The sequence below is a fragment of the Physcomitrium patens genome, chromosome 17, assembly GCF_059467195.1.
Source record: "Physcomitrium patens ecotype Gransden chromosome 17, ASM5946719v1, whole genome shotgun sequence".
Classification (NCBI taxonomy): domain Eukaryota; kingdom Viridiplantae; phylum Streptophyta; class Bryopsida; order Funariales; family Funariaceae; genus Physcomitrium; species Physcomitrium patens.
Genome location: NC_143426.1, coordinates 12,203,456 through 12,221,110, shown reverse-complemented (window position 1 = coordinate 12,221,110; position 17,655 = coordinate 12,203,456). Strand labels below are relative to the sequence as shown.

Genomic DNA, 17,655 nt, shown 5'->3' with positions numbered 1-17,655 from the left:
AATTTTCTTGCAATAGAAGAACCGTATTACGAAATTCAAAACCCACGCGGGACCCGATACCAAGCACCCGCGCTGTGCGCCCGTTCCCGCCATCGCCCTCCTGCTGCCCGAGTCTGCTCTGCTGCTGCTGCTGCTGCCTTGAACTCTGCCGCTGTGCATGAAGCTTGACGGGGCTGCGGTGTGAGGCATGGGTGCCTAATCTTCTCAAAGAAGGCAGAGGAAGGACGACCACGACTATGGAGGTTTGCAGTGCCTTAAAATCCGAATCTGGTCTTATATGTCCTCTGCATCCAACTCAATTGTGCTTTTAATATGTAAATCATGGTAGATCTGTGCTTGTTTTGCGTAGTGCACATCCTCTCTCGAATGCTCTTTGTCTCTCGCACACATTGCAAACAAGCAGCTGATTAAGACGTCCACCTCCGGTTGTAGTGGACTGCACCTTGTTACGTCTACATTGGAGTGATGCTTGATTTTCTGTCGGTCGTTCTTAAGTTGCATGCTATAAAACAAACAGAATGAGATATCCGACGTGATACATGTCGTAGACCTCTGAGGACGAAACGTGAGTGGAACTGGCATTCAATGATCGCTCTCCGTTTTGGAAACTTCTTGGAGACTTATCAGAGGGGGGGAGGGGGGTCATTCAAGAAATGATGCGTAGGGCGGCTGATTTCGAGATCGACTGAGGCTATTTTCTCGAATTGAGAAGTTTTGGTGGTTTTTGAAAGAGAAACCGCGGTGTTGGAGTAAGGTACTCGGCCAGGGAAAGAAGCTTCTGGGAGTTTGTTGAACACTGGTAATTAGACTTCAAGCTGCTGGCGATTGAGTGTGACTGGCGGAAAAAACACTCATTACTGATCATTGAATCTCGATGAGAGGCCTTCATAAATCGTTCCTTCAAAAGAAAAAAGCCTTCATAAATAGGTCCTTCAAAAACAATTCGCTGTCGCAGATTGTTCGGCATGGAGGAGTGGAACTTTGTTATGCATTCTCTTCTTTGAGTGGACATTATGTATGACATTATCCATATTCTTTCACAGGGACGCCGCGAGATGCTCCCTGACTTCATGCGGTATCTTGCACCAGAGTGGCCACGGCGTGCGTCTCGGTCCCTAAACTGATCCCATCATATCTTGTCAACTTCGGAGCCCGTGATACACACCTGAGCAAACCTGAGGTAGTATGCCACCGATTGCATGCAATTAATCTTTCTATACGTTTATTGTTGCAGCGGCCATGGATGTTATTGTGCTGATCTTAGTCCAGCGTAACAAAGAATTATTTATTCAGTATTTGTGGATAGATCATCTGAGATTGAGTGACAATCTTTCAGCAGTGTTTACATTCCGAGAACACTGCTTATTTGCTGAGAATCACTTCTATGCATTAGTTTTGCAAACGGCCTTTTGTTTGGAATGGCATCGAGGCTTTGAAAGCTGAGAGGTAAGAAGCAGTGCTTCTAATTGTTAGAAAGCGGTGATCATGTCTACAAGAGGATGGGAGAGAAGACCACCCCTTCGCCGGTGGTTCGTCCCGGCTTTAGCAATTGGAATTACAGTTCTTCTGATTTTAACGATCGCCTCTACTTCACAACTTCGAAATTTCTTTGTACGTCTTCTGTCTTAAATTATGATGAAGCAGATTGTACATGTTTCACGTTTGGTTGCGTGACTTAGTGTCATATGAAAGCTGCCTAACTGTATCTTGGAGCTTGTGTTCAAGACATCGACTCCGTTTCTTTGCGTGAGGGATGAATTCAGGACGCGATGTCCTCATGTGAGAAGTCAGGACCTTAAACTGCTCGTTAAAAAGCACATTCTTTTGTCCACGTATATTCATGCACGCTTTCCGTTTTCTGTATTGATTCGTGGTTTGGTTCACGGTTTCTGTACACTTGCAGCTGAAAGAGGATGAATCTCTTTGGGAGAATCCTGTGGTTGCCACCAAAGATTGGAGAGCTTGCGCAGAGAGAAGGCCACGTGACTATGACCGTATTTTCTCAAACTCCCTGCCAATTTATCAATGAAAAATCCTGCAAGGATTTGTTGGTAGAAACTCTTGTTTGCATGACAATCAGTAGCTTCTGCTAAGTGAATTTTTAACTGGTTGGTTCTATGTAAAAATCGTACATGCTATTGTTGCATACATAAAATACAATATAAGAAATTGGCATTTATCAATATACTATGATGATAATTTCTAACAAAATACCATGACATTTAAATGTAATATTCTTTTCTTAGAGAACAAGCTGTTAACATCATCTTTACTTACTGTACTTTGCAAATGTTGTAATTTACTTACCTTTTTATCATCAAAGGTGACCAGAGTATTATTCTAAGAGTAGAAGCAACTTCTTAATCCTTGCACTGTTCTTATAAATCCTCTAAGAAATTGAAGGTCAGGTAAATTTTGTTATTTTGTGCACAATGGGAATGACAGAAGGCACATAGCACTTTGGATCCATTAGGGTATTATATTTTGTCCCCTGTTCTGCAGCTCCACCAGGTTACCATGGGGGCAATGGTTATGTTGGCATCATTGCTGAAGGTGGACTGAATCAGCAGAGGATAGCTGTAAGTCATGTCTACACTATTTCTAGATATGGAATTATGGGAGATGGTTTGACCATAAGTTTGTAAAGGATTGGACCAAAGCTGTGTTTTGTTGATCACAATGTGCAAGTTGGATTCATAATCATGCATTAGAAGAATGTTGCAAATGTATAAACCTCCACACATGTAATTTTCTTAAAAGTTATCTACAAGAATCAAAATGTTGGTGGTTTCAATTTTAGGTTTTTTATGTGGTTGGCTAAAAATGTAAAATTTGTAACATTTTTAAAATTATACAAGTGGGTAATTGAATAATATGCCAGGTATGAAAGTTTCATTATACATATATATACATACACATACACAAAAGATATCTGATCAAATACTCTATTCACATTCATGTTTATTTGAATACTTAATTTGAGAACATATGTACTTTAATTTAAGTTATTATTTAGCACAACATATTTTAAAATCTAAAAATAATATATTATGATGAATACTTCATTTTTAATGTTTGTATGGTTTAGTTTGAACCAATTCTTGACAATTCAATCCTTTGAAAAGAATTATTTTACAGCTTATAAAATTACAACTTAACAATTTTCAGGTTGATTACACTTTTAAAATTCAAATCATGTCCTGAAACCAAAAGAAGTCTTCAAAACTATATGACTTGAATTCCATGCAACTTTGAATCTTACTTGAAGTAAAAGATAAGAAATTTCTTTATTTAAAATTTGGACCGGTTGGATCATTTGATTGAGATGTTGTTTTAGACAAGTCCCAAAATTTTCTCCTAATAAGATTAAGCTCAAGAATGAAAATTTTACTAAAATTTCACATTTTAGCCTTTCAAAAATTGAAGTAGATTGCTTTATTTTATTGCTTTACATTGAAGATTTAAATTTAGGGCCAAAATGACTTGTGAGGCAAAGAAGATCTGACTATGGCATGGTCATAAGGATAGTTTCAACCTTCACAGTTGGCACAGAAAATAGGCAAATTGTTTAGTTATCATAGCATTGGGTTTGTATCAAACCTTGTTTTTGGTGTAATAAAATATGTTTTCTGTGCATAAAGTTTAATTTAAAAGGTTTGACCTGTACTTATTACATGTAGACATTTTGACTAGAAGTTAATCTTTACCCCAACAGAATGGATATACTTTTATACATTATTGATCTCTACACTTTGTGTAAAGTTGAACCCAGTACACACTAGTCACTACCTTTGAGAAGGAAATGGTTCAAAAGGGTTTTGTTTTGTGCAGATAATCAATGCTGTTGCAGTGGCACGAATCATGAACTGCACTCTGATCCTTCCTATCTTCAAGCTGGATTCAATTTGGAAAGACCAAATGTGTGTTACAAACTGACCTCATTCCTTACTTCCAAGATTCTGTTCAGAAATATCATTAATGGTTTTGAATTTGTCTAGAACCTACACACAAATGTGAGTACTCACTACTTAGCTATAAATGAATAACACCCTCTCAGGAAATGCATGACATTGTGCAGAATTCTATTGTATGCAACAAGGTTGTTGAGTGTGGGAAGTTATAAGAAAGTTACCTTGCAGACAATTTGCAGATGTGTTTGATGTTGAGCACTTCATTCACTACCTCAAAGATGATGTCCACATAATCAGGGAGCCTCCAAATTGGATCCCTCATCACAAGGAATTTTACTCCTCAATTAGGTCTGTCCACTAAACATTGTGGTTTTAGCACCTGCATCTCTTGAATAATCCCAACTCCAGCAAAGAAGTGGAAGGCTGTTGCACATTTGTGATGGATACAAACCAGTTTCTTAAAGTCATGTGTAGGGCAAAATAGCTCAAGCAGCCCAGCTCCACCTTCTAGTTCTTGATAACCATGTCAAGTGAATTAAGAAGGTACTTGAATCTTTCAGTGGAAATTTTATTTTGATTTATTGTCTATGAGGGAGCAGATTCACCATCAAGAACATCCCCAAGTACGCAAGTGCCCAATTCTACCTACAAAATGTTCTTCCACAGATCAAGGAAAAGAAACTCATGGCTCTCAAGCCCTTTGCCAATAGACTTGGGTAAATTCAATGTTAATTCCTACAGCTTATGTCTAAACAGATATTGCATCTTGGACTTTAAAACAAAGTGTGGAAGTTCCCATAGTACATGTGTCTTGACCATCCTGCCCAAAATGTAGAGCAGTGATGCATTGAGGTTCATTTCCCATTTTTCAATTGCAGGTATGAAAATGTGCCAGTTGAGATAAACAAGTTACGATGCCGTGTGAACTATCATGCCCTAAAGTTTCTACCTGAGACTGAAAAAATGGCTGATGTCCTTGTGGCACGGATGCACAATCGGACAGGCAAACAAACTCCTTTCATGTAAGCTTGTAGTTGTCTTGAAAACATATTATTAATCCTTGTTGCATCCTTGTTGATTAGCAGTTCTAATTTTCTTTCACCATCTCATGCTATAAAGAAAACACTGTATGTAGTACAAGCAAGAGCTGGTACTAAGGCATCAAATGATATGTGTATAGATGTATTTGTTGTGACTCTAAACCTCTTATAAAATCATATTAACACCAACAAAAATAATAAAAATAAAAATAAAAAACTTCAATCAAGTGACATGAGATAATTTGATGCTTAAAATCAATAAGAATTGATTATGATATAATTCCAAAAGAGCCCCAAAATTGAGAGTTGTTTTAAAAAAAATAATGATGGCATTTTTATGTAGCCATGGGTCCCTGTCAGACCTTGTCTCTGGTTCATGTTTTTTGGAAAATATAATTTTAAAATTTGAACCTGACTCACTATGTTAAACAAAACTTGATACATACACTGCATTTTAATTTGTGTTAAATTTGCCTCTACTCATTGCTAAACTTCCCTCAGTTCACAAGGAAACAATTGAGCATCCTGGTATGAGAGCAAGGACATATATTTATAATAGATTTGTTTGTTTGTTTTGTTTTAATTGTTCATAACTCCAACTGTTGGATTTCATTTCTGATGTTATAAGAGAAATTATGATCTTGTATCCAGGGCATTACATTTGCGGTTTGAGAAAGGAATGGTGGGATTATCCTTTTGTGACTTTGTTGGAACTCGCACAGAAAAGGCTGCACTAAGGGAATACAGAAAGAAGGAATGGCCAAGACAATTCAAGGTCAGAAAATCTACTTTCCAATTGCCCCCTAATTTTTACTTTGAATGGAAAGCCCCAACAAGCATTTATCTTCATGAAGAGTTTCAATAGCTGATCTAACACTTCTTAAATACCCAAATTAGTAACCAAGGTTTTTTCACATTATTATTGGCTTTTCATACAGAATGACACCATGATGTGGAATGAGGCCCTCTGCAAGCGGAAGCAAGGAAAATGCCCACTAGAACCTGGTGAGGTTGCTCTGATTCTCAATGCAATTGGCTACAAAAAGGATTCCCAAGTTTATGTTGCATCTGGTGCACTCTATGGAGGAAATACCCAGATGCTTCCACTCCAGAGAATGTTTCCCAACTTGGTATGTATGAATATATATATATATATATATATATATTTGAATGTCGATATTGTTATAATTTTTGTGTATATGAAAACTGATGAATTATTGTTTCCTTCATTGCATTTTACAGTGATAAGTTTGATATTTGTGCAGGTCCGAAAAGAGGATTTAGCCAGCAAGGAGGAGCTTGCTCCCTTTCAGAGGCACATCACATCTTTAGCAGCATTGGATTTCTTGGTGTGCTTGAAGTCGGATGTGTTTGTGGTGACTCATGGTGGCAACTTCGCAAAGCTTGTCATCGGTGCTCGTAGGTACTACTACGGCCACCGACGGAAATCCATCAAGCCCTACAAGGGGGTGATGGCATATGCACTTGGAGATCCTTTCATGAGTTGGACAAGTTTTGTCCATGAGGTTGCCGAGATGCACAAGACGAGAACCGGGTTGCCCGAGGCAACGAGTCCCATGTATGACATTTGGGAGAATCCACTCACTCCTTGTATGTGCCAATCCTGAATTGATGGATCTCATCACTGGGGAATGGTGTGGAGTCTCTAATCCTGAAATCAATATATTAATGTATGAAAGGTATAAAGAATGAAGATATGTAATGTTATTGCATAAAGGATTTACTAAATTATAAATGTTGAAAAGCATCAAAGCTTTAGAATAAGATAGATGCAGGTTGTGTTCACCTTTAAATAAGAAAATCAACTAATTAATTAATTAAATTTTGGTTAAATAAAAATTAATCCATGACTAATTTCTGATAATCCTATGTGGTGAAAGTTTTGTAAAACAATATGACTGCTTTCTGATTTTCAAAAATGCCTTCTTAGCTTCAGGTGAGTGTATGGGTTTTTTTTTTTTTTTTTTTTTCAAAATTTAGAATTTTGATCACAAATTAGATTAAGGTTTGTAAAATACAGTTCATATGGGAGCACCAATCATATTTATAAAAAAAGAGATGATTTCTTTTAAATACATGTGGATCATTAAGATTTTGAAAAATATCAAAAGGGAAATTATCATGTATTCTTGTAAATATTAAGAATCTTTGCTGAATTTGAAAATACCACCATACATTATTTTCTAAGAGCATAAAACTAAGTTAGTTTAAAGAACATTGTTAAATAAAAGATCTTATTTTATATATAACATAGAATTTTCTTTAATTTTTTTTATCATCTGATAAAAATCTTATAATAAAGTTTATGATTTTTCTTTTACAATATAAGAGAAAAATATAAATTATGTTGCATACATAATTACTATATATATACATATAAACTTATGTATTATGTCAAATTTTTATTTTAAAATATATATATATTCATACTTTACTTTAACTTTTGTACTACTTAAAAACATAAAAAGAATAATGTTTTTTAATTGCATTATATGATAAAAAAAATTAGTCTAAAAAAGAGAAAGACATATGTAATTAATTGTAGTAAAAATCTTTTTGAAATCTGAGCATTTTTCTCTTTTTATAAAAAAAACATGTCAATGGAATCATTATTTACATACCAAGTTTATTTTGCAACATGTAAATCCAAAATTCTTCAACTTAACACACTTCATCATAGACCATTTATTTTAAATCTCTTTTGATAATTTATTTTTAATATTTTATTGAATTAATTTTTAAATTCTTTTTTGTACTAAATATATATATATATATAAAAGGTGAATGTATATTTTTTATAAATTTATTTATAATTCTATACATTAGTAAATATATATAATATTTTTTTATTTTAGAATATATTTTTCAAATTTTGAAAATTTAATAACTTTGATTTTTATTTGTAAATTTTATGACGAAAAGAAACGAAAAAAAAAAAAAAAAAAAAAAAAAAAAAAAACTATTTAGGTGTAAACAATAGTTAAGCTGTATTATCAAAATGATGAGGACTATTAGACCTTTCATTTATCTATAACTAAATTTACTTAAAATAATATAATCTACCCATCTATTAAAAAAATATTATTCTCTTCTAGCTATATTTACCATTTCATATTGAATATTTATTATTATTTAAAATTATAAAATTTAATAATATATCATTTAAACTACAATAAACATATAAAATTGATAAGTAGAATTTAATGAAAAAATAAAAAATAAAAAACATCTAGAGTATTTCCAATGCTAGTACAATTTACTATGTACCACATTTTGGTATGGTTTTTGCTATTGCAATCACAAACCACCATTCAGACCTTTTTGTCAATGCCAAATAAAAAATGATTGTTGATTTTTATTTTTATTTTTTGAAATTATTTTAATAAAATATTTATTATTTTAAATTTTCATTATACATATATATATATATATATATATATATAGAAATATTACCAAAGAAATACTGAAATAAGAAAATTAAAAAACCATGTTAAATGGGTGGATGGTGGGTTGTGGTGATAGAGGCAAAAATTGCAGAAGCATTAATAATATCCGTTATCTAAATTTATTGAGAGAATAAAATAAATCTTGTAATTTTTAAATATAGTATGGTTTCTTTGTTACAACATGCAAAATATATATATATATATATATATATATAGTCTATCAAATATTAAATTTTATTACTATCTTAAAGTAAAGATTATGATTTATTATTTAAATTACCAAGCTCAATATAAGTATGTCTTTTAAAAAATAAAATTAGATATATAATCATATAAATAAGAACTATAACAAGATAAAATATACTACAAATTTTTATTTAAAATTATTTTTAGAAATTTTAAATATGGTTGTATAATCAATAAATATACATGAGAAATCATACCAAATTGGAGGTATGATCTAAAAAATATATATTGATATTCTCATTAAAACTTATCTTAAAAACACATTAAACATTCTAAAAATATTGTTCACCAAGTAATAAGTAAATAAATAAATGGATTCAAGAATTTATGTAAGATTTTATATATTTATACATAAAATATGTTCATACCATCAATATTATTAAGTTAAATAAAAATATTATTATAAGTTAATTTATTAGTTTTATATTATTTAATTCTCATGTCTTAATTATGAATTTATAAAATTGTTAATTAAGAGTTTACTCCTTTAAATGATGTGCCTATTTTTTATTTTTAGATGAAGTGCCTAATGATGAATATTTTTTAAAAATCAAATTAAACCTAAACTCAAAACTATGTTATAATTTATTTTATTTTTAAATTCTTAACTTTTATTCAAATTTGTGGTAGAAGTTTGTTCTTACATGCCCTTAGTTTACATTGGTAAATCTTGGCTCTTTTTCAATTAAGAAACAATATTAAGGTGCAACAAATGAGATATTTTTAGAAAGCTTTTAAAAATTTCTGATATGAATTTAGAATATTTAAAAGGAAGTTTATAATAGGTTCATTTCTTTTTAAATTTTATAAGCTCTCATATGATGTTTAGAAATCTATAATATTTAGGTCTTATTATTAATTTTGATTCATTAAATAAAAATATAAAAAAATATAAATTCTAATTATTTTAAATAAAAAAATAATGCAACTATTAGATATGTATTAAGATGTTTATAAATAAATAAATAAATAAATAAATAAATAAATAATTAAGTCTAGAGCTACAAAAAACATGAAGATAATTATGCAAATTCCAAATCTTTCTAAAATAGTTGTTAAATTCATGCCTACATTGATAATTCCTTCTTTCTTTTTTAACTTATATGTTAAAAAGCAACTAGGAGTAACTTTGACAAGAAACAGTACATATGAAAAAAAAACAATACAAATCAAGGATGAAACTGCATTGCTTAGAATTCAACATCTTTGTTTAATTGAAGTTGTCTCTAGTATTTTTAATTTTGCAAGAATAGAATATTATGTCTAATCTTTGATTGATTATGGTGTTCAAATACAAAATCAATTTTTTTAGGTACATACATCAAGTGCATGAGTGTGAAGCAAATTTTTATTCTTGATAAATGAAATAATCCATTAATATTAGAAATAAGACACTTGTATAATAAATATATCATTATTACAACATATTATACTTGGATGGTTTGGACTTTGTGGATACAAACAGATATAGAATTGTGGTAAAGCATAGTTGATCTTTTGTTGAACAAGAATCTAAACCTATTTTTTTTAGAATTTCTAATTTTAATACTATTTAGTCTAAAAATATCTTATTTAAACTTATTTTATATTTTTATTAATTTATAAATATAGTATCTATTAGTTATAAAATTATTATATATATATATATATATATATATATATATATATAAAGAATCACATCAAGCTTTTGCTTCTTCTTTTATCAATAACAATAAATAAAAAAAATAAAAAAAGTTTCTCAATTCATTTGTCAATAATGTCAAACTCAAGCACTCACTTATATTTCAATTAGTTAAAGATGTGAGGTTGTCAAATTCATTTGACAATGATGTCAAGCTTAAGCACTTAGTTATATCAAATTTAGTTAAAGATGTGAGATTGCTTAGTTCATTTAGCAATATTATCAACATCCAATGCCCTAAATATGAGAAGGTATTGGATGTTGTTCAATTCTTTTGATAATGATGTCAAGCTTATGCACTCACTTATATTTTAGGTGGTAAAAGTTGTGAAGTTGCCTAAGTTTTTTGACAGTAATGTCAAGCTTGAATACTTAATTATGTCAAAGGTAATTAAAGTTATAAGTTTGCCCAATCTATTTGGCAATAATCTCAATCTCCAACACCTATTTACATTTAAGATAGTCAAGGATATGAGATTACTTAATTCATTGAGTAATAATGTTAAGCTTAAGCATCTACTTAAGATAGTCAAAGATGTGAAATTATTTTATTTATTTACCGATAAAGTCAAGCTTACACACTCACTTATATGAAATATAGTTAAAATTTTGAAGTTGCTTGATCCATTTGGCAATAATGTCAAGTTTAAGCACTTATTTATTTTTAAGGTGTTCAAAGATGTGAAATTAATTAATTCATTTGATAATGATATCAAGCTTGAATATAATGCCATGAATAAATATTTTGCACACCTCATTACCTTAAAAATTTTATCAAAAGGGGGACAATCTTCGAAATTAAATTTCTAATAATTTTCTATCAAAAAATTCAAAATTAGTGGAAAATAATTAATTAGAGATAGAAAATCACCTCTTTTATCTTTATCTTTACTTTATTTGAATTTAAGATAAAAAATAAATTTATAATTAATATTTCAAATCACACTATATCAAAAGTGTATACATTAATTTTTTATTTTTATTTTATACTTACTAGCATATTAAATCCACTTTCTAGCTTATGGCAATAAATCACTTTTGGATCCATATATCTAGTAGTACTATCAATGACATGAATCTTAAATAATACAAACCTTAATACGCTTTTGTGATACTTAAAAAGAACAGATATTTATTCAAAGTAAGCAATGTATTAGAACTAAAATGGCTATTGGCAAAGACAAGAAGACTAGAAGCTCTTGAAACAAGAATAAAAATAAGAAAGGTATTGACAAGTGTGAAGAAGGCTTTACTCTTGCCTCCATATATATTCTCTAATTAAAAATTATATGGCAATATTTTACAAAACCTTTAACACTTGTCCAACTTGCAAAATATGTGTTTAACTTACAAGATAAGTTTTTTATACGTATGATACATGGTCAATTTATACCACAAGCCACCAATATGTATGACATGTGGCTAACTTGATGGTCAAGTTTTCAACCTATTAATCAATTATTAATACATATATAGTCAAATCCACATTTACAAAGCTTCTAAGAAGTTCCATCACAAGATATTATTAAATTTTCTTACATTTATCTTCTACCTAATACTTCTTATATAAGTAATTAAATATGTCTATGATATTATCTCCTCTTTTTAAGAACAAGTTCTATAAGAAGTGATAGTCACATATTAAAGAAGTCAAAAATATAATAAATTGTATTTGCCTTATATTCTAATCTTTATTCTTTTAAAAGATAGTTGATAATTTCTTTTAGCTATCTATTGTGTCTTATATTAAGATAAACAAACCATCCAATTCAATTCTTGTAGATGTTTTAAAATTCTAATAGCTATTAATCAAACTATTTATTTCAACTAAAATTTCATCTATATTTAAATTCTTAAGAAAATAATAATATAAAAAAACTTTAAAAAATTGAACTTACTAATAAAAAGAAAGAGCTCATAAATCTCTCAAAAGTTAGCCGTCTTACTTTTCCAACCTAAATGCTAAGCTTTTAGCAACAATTCCTCATTGTTAAATTATTCAAGTACTTTTTAATTTTACAAATGTGTAGATACTAAAGCCTAATATGCTGTCACAAACTTTTGCTAAGATCAAATTGGGAGGTTTTTTAGAATCATAAAAACCTTCATTGATGTTAAAATTTAAATTTCTAAGATCACAATTTAATAAAACTTCTATATTCTTTAATTTAACCATTTAATTGATTTAATTTCTTTTAAACATAATTAAACAAAAATAATAAAAAAATCATAAAATTTCAAATGCAAATTTTCTAGAATACCTACAAATTCTTCAAATACATAAGACTTATTTTATTTCTCAAAATCCAAAACGTCTAAATACATCTCTTACTTTGAGAACATTTTCAAAAATTTAATATATATCCAAATCACATAAATTAGATCAAAAAAATCTTCTAAATAACTATTCTCAAATCTTGCTCTTTAATTTGCCAAAAGACCTTATAATCACTATTGGAGCACATTTTTTTATACCTTAGTATTTGATTTCAATCATGATTCACAAACAATCCTTTTTTAGCATCAATTCTTGATTTGTTAAGATAATTTTTATTAAAAAATCTTCTTTTTTTTCTTTTTAAATTATCTTTATTAATTATTTTATTAATTTATTCTATTTAATTTTATTTATGGTTGTAAAAAATAAATAGGAGCTTATTTTTTAAAAAAAAGATAGCATTAATATTAAATATTTTTACTTCTTTTTTATCTTTTATTCATATTTTTTTATTTTATCTTTTAACTAAGATCTTCTATAATACAATCCATATTTATATCTTTCACCAAGTAATCATGTTACAACATAACACTAATAATTCAGCAAACAATAGTTCTTAAGTTGAATTTTCTAGTTGTTAGATTTCTATCTATTTAATATTACAATTATACAAAAACCATAATCAAAAAAAGAGGGTAAAATGTAATCTTCTTTAGAATTTTTTTTTTATAGTGAAAATTTTCTAATCATTATCTTTATTTTGATAAATATTGTCAATAAAAAGCATCAATTTTCTATGCTATATTTGCAAGATTCTTGGCTGGCTTCTATGAACGTTCACTAATATCATATTTGTACCAATACATAAGATATTCTAACTTATTTTGGTGCCTCCTTAAGTCTAAAATTTCTTTGATCTCATATCCTTGATTATTATCTATTTCTATATAAAAAATTTAAAGTCTACAATAATCTAATTTGTCACAAAGGCAAATAGTCTTGATATTTCAATAAAATAATTATATTTTAAAACTCACGTGGAATTAAAGTTGTTGCTTGCAATAAGCATTTGTATTGATCTTTTATCATTTTTGAGCTCCTTTTAATTGTGCCTTCATTTTTACATGTAATTCCAACAAATAATTTAATAAATCTTTGGTTGCATGATTATCAACTTTTGAGAAATCAAAAGTATCAAGTTGTGGATGATAACTATAATTAATTAAAAAAAATATTGATTAGAAAAATGTACTATGTTATTATAAAAAAAACTCTTATAATAACAAATAAATTGATCAATTATCTTAATGGTAGTTGAATGTATGCCACAAATACTCTTCCAAAATTTGACTTATTTGTTTTGTTTGTCCATCAATTTGAGGATGAAAAGCCATAGATAGTTTTATATCCACCTTCAATATCTTTAAAAAGGTTCTCTAAAATTTTGATACAAATTTAGTGGATCTATTTGATATAATATTATTTGAAAATCCATGATAGCAATAAATGTTGCCAAAAAAAATATGTTTTATTTTTTTTTTCTGTGATATATTTTGTATATGGTATAAAAAATGTCATCTTAATAAAATAATCTTCTATCACAAATATAGAGTCATAGGAATTTAAAATTAAATGACTTGTGATAAAATCCATAAAACTAGAAAAATCAGAAAATATATAAAACATCATTAAACATATTAACCAACAAATAAATGATAATTTTTCTGGATCCGTTATAACAATTACAAATTACTACAATGTAGTGACTTATTTTATATAAGAAAAACTATACCTTTAAACTTGCAAGAAATAATTTCTTTCATGATTTTTTTTTTTTTTTTTTTTTTTTTAATATCAAAACATGTTTTCATTTAGTAAATAAAAATTTTATTTTGAAAGTTGTGGATTTTGGAGATAGAATAAATTATAAAATTACTAAAATTTAGACTAAATTATTATTTTACTGCAGGTCTAAATAGTTATACATATATATATATATATATATATATATAGTACATTGTAGATTATAGATTTTTAATATAAGTACATATTGCCAATTGAATGATTTAAAATTTAAGATCTCTTAGCTTATGCTCCAAATATTAAAACCTCCATAGTATCATCAACTATTAACACAAATCACTGTTTCATGTTTAAAATCAATTTTTTTTTTTTTTATTTAATCTTTTGAGATGTTTCTTGAATATTATTGATACATCATGATTACTAATATTTTGTCTATGAAAAATATTGTTCTATTTAGAATCTGTTTGACAATGCACTACTCAAAGACTTTATCAAAATATTTATGTGATTTTATACATTTTAAAATTAGACGAATTTATAAATAAAAAAGAAAGAAAGAAAAAAGACATAATTTAATTTTAATGATTTTTTCTTTTTATGACTGTATCATTTGAATTAAGAGCTGAATATCAAGTTGATATACCTAATCTTAGAATAAGCACAGGACACACAATATGTTCATACAAAATAAATAATGTTACAAATTATCATATCCATATTTTTTTTAAACATATGATTTGGAGATGTTGGTGTGAAATTATGAAATAAAAAAGATGTAGAAATTTGATAAACCAAGAAGCATGAAATAACAGAAATAATTTTAAGTAATAAAAGAAGACTATGTATCAAAACACACACATTTTACAAACCTTAATCACAATCCTATATACAGATATTATTTTAGTTTTGGTTGTAATTTATAATCAAAAAATATTTTTAGAAAATATCTATCCAAATAAAATTTTCATAAATAAAAAATAAAATTAAAATTAATTACTTCAGAATTAACATGTTATGTACCACAATAACCAATTTATTGTGGCATCTTTTTTTTGGATGTTTTTGACAATGTATTTATAATTTCAAGTGAAGGTTGAGGTAGCTATTGATCTTTTTCTTAGAAACTTATTTGAAAACTTATCTACCACTTCTCTCAGTTACACAATATCTTAATATTTTCTTTGGTTTTTCGAACTTTACTTCTTTCTTTCTTCAGATTCAACACTTTGAAAATTGATCTGCAATGAAATAACTTCACACCATTTTACATTTTACCTGTTACGATCGTAAAGTTTGGTTACTACTTTTCGTTGATTGGACTGCCAGGATGTGGATGAAATCGGGGTTGGGTATCATCTACGGAACAGAAAGCATCCGCGACAGTGCAGTGGGAAGAATTAGGGCTTCGTCGGTGTGGGAGTGTAGAGCAAGAGAGGGGCGGGGTCGCTATTTCCTTTTCGCAGCTGCTGCATCTCGAGACAGTGAGTGCAGTGCTGCAAATTCGTCGCGGCTTGGACGATCAACAGGACGCAACCATGAAGGAGAGCGATGTGCAGATGATGCTGGCTGCTGATGTGCACCTCGGCACCAAGAACTGCGACTTCCAGATGGAGCGCTACGTGTGGAAGCGGCGCTCCGATGGTGAGAACTCTGTCCCCTCCATTGTTTGTCCTCGTCCCGGTGTGTTATCGGTGTGGGCTTGGGGTGAGAAGTTTCTGTGTTATGAATGATAAGGGTTCGGGGTGAAGATACAAGTTTTTTTTTGGACGTGTGTATATGTTTTGGACGGGTCGTGGTTTGGGGTGGTTGACTATTGTGGCTTGGCGGGTCCGTTGCGCAGGTATTTTCATCATTAATGTGGGAAAGACTTACGAGAAGCTGGAGCTGGCGGCGAGGGTGATTGCTGCCATCGAGAACCCTCAGGACATCATTGTGCAGTCCGCGAGGCCGTACGGGCAGCGCGCAGTGCTGAAATTTGCGCAGTATACGGGATGCCAGGCTATCGCGGGAAGGCACACGCCCGGTACTTTCACGAATCAGTTGCAGAACACGTTCAGCGAGCCCCGGTTGCTGATCTTGACGGACCCTCGGACTGACCACCAGGTGAGTGCAGTCCATGTTTTAGGGTAAAGTTAGTGTGGAAGGATAGGATATTGCAGAACAGAGCACGTCGGGTAGGGGTATTGATTGGATGGTATGCGAGTGATCTAAACTGTGGGCGTTTGAACGGAAGCGCAGCCTATCATGGAGGCAGCGTTGGGGAACATTCCCGTGATCGCGTTCTGTGACACGGACTCTCCAATGAAGTATGTGGACATTGCAATTCCCGCGAACAACAAGGGCAAGCACAGCATCGGTGCCCTTTTCTGGCTTCTGGCGCGCATGGTTCTGCAGATGCGAGGCACAATCAGCGCCGCGCACCCATGGGACGTGATGGTAAGTGCGGGAGTAAGTGCGACAGGGAGTGCGGTTTGAAGTTGAATGTGGGTGTGGGGGAAGCTGTGGTGCTTGAATGTGATGCCTGGGGGATGGGGCGGGGTTGCGGAGGCTGACCGTCCGCTTGTGGACGGATGGTGCAGGTGGACCTGTTCTTTTACAGGGAGCCCGACGAAGGCAAGGACCGCGAGGACGAGGAGGGAGCAGCAGTGGAGTTCGCGGCGGTAGAGTACGCTGCGCCAGCGATTGGAATTGGAGGTGATGCACAGTGGGGCCCAGATGCCGCGGAGGCTGGGCAATGGGAAGCGGATGCAGGTGCTGCGGCGCCTGGAGGTGCCCCGGCTGGTTGGGACATGGGAGCTGGCGCTGGTGCTGGTGCTGCCCCAGTTGCCCCGGCGGGTTGGGATCCTGCGGCACCTGCCGATGTAGCTGCGGCACCCGCGGGTTGGGAGCCGGCTACTTAATAACTGGTTTGAGAAGACAGCCTGAAATGGCTTTCATTCTGTGGGCCGATTCTTTTCCGGAGGCTCAAGTGTTACTTATTTTCGCTCAAAGCTTCAAATCACAAGTTTCTCTCTTCTCTTAGTCATTTTTGTCCTAACTTGAATGTTTTCCAGATTTTAGAACATTTGCTTCCATCAGAGTTTCTGAGTTGTGGTGCACGGTGAGATTCGGACTGGACCAGTCGCTCTCTATCGTGTCATCCTTGTCAACGGTTCGTTCTTGGCTTTTAACTTTGCGTAAGCTCTGACATTCAATGCCCGTGTTTCGTATTGTTAGATGATTTACTTGTATGTACTAGTTGCTTGTCACAATTAGATCGTATTCGAACAATATCTCAAACCACCTG

The 17,655-nt window shown here is 31.3% G+C and overlaps 2 protein-coding genes across 9 annotated transcripts; both read left to right on the top strand.

The window, feature by feature from the left end:
• Positions 1-25: 25 nt before the first annotated feature.
• On the top strand, positions 26-6,811 carry LOC112294352 (protein PECTIC ARABINOGALACTAN SYNTHESIS-RELATED). 8 transcript variants are annotated; one of them, XM_024544669.3, is made up of 13 exons: positions 28-242; positions 1,044-1,180; positions 1,474-1,611; positions 1,726-1,779; positions 1,904-1,994; positions 2,503-2,579; positions 3,832-3,920; positions 4,140-4,259; positions 4,511-4,627; positions 4,790-4,933; positions 5,603-5,726; positions 5,890-6,081; positions 6,217-6,811. In XM_024544669.3, the coding sequence occupies exons 3-13, from the start codon at positions 1,486-1,488 to the stop codon at positions 6,577-6,579; spliced, it is 1,497 nt and encodes a 498-aa protein (XP_024400437.1). In that variant the 5' UTR covers positions 28-242; positions 1,044-1,180; positions 1,474-1,485; the 3' UTR covers positions 6,580-6,811. The 8 variants fall into 8 exon arrangements, with proteins under 8 accessions (XP_090099928.1, XP_024400437.1, XP_024400438.1 ...); XM_024544670.3 differs by having other exon boundaries at positions 1,458-1,611; XM_024544668.3 differs by having other exon boundaries at positions 1,394-1,611.
• A 9,022-nt stretch (positions 6,812-15,833) lies between these two features.
• On the top strand, positions 15,834-17,567 carry LOC112293998 (small ribosomal subunit protein uS2). The gene is made up of 4 exons (XM_024544053.3): positions 15,834-16,010; positions 16,210-16,472; positions 16,608-16,805; positions 16,949-17,567. Exons 1-4 carry the CDS (start codon positions 15,905-15,907, stop codon positions 17,267-17,269), a joined length of 888 nt encoding a protein of 295 aa, XP_024399821.1. The 5' UTR covers positions 15,834-15,904; the 3' UTR covers positions 17,270-17,567.
• The last annotated feature ends 88 nt before the right edge of the window (positions 17,568-17,655 follow it).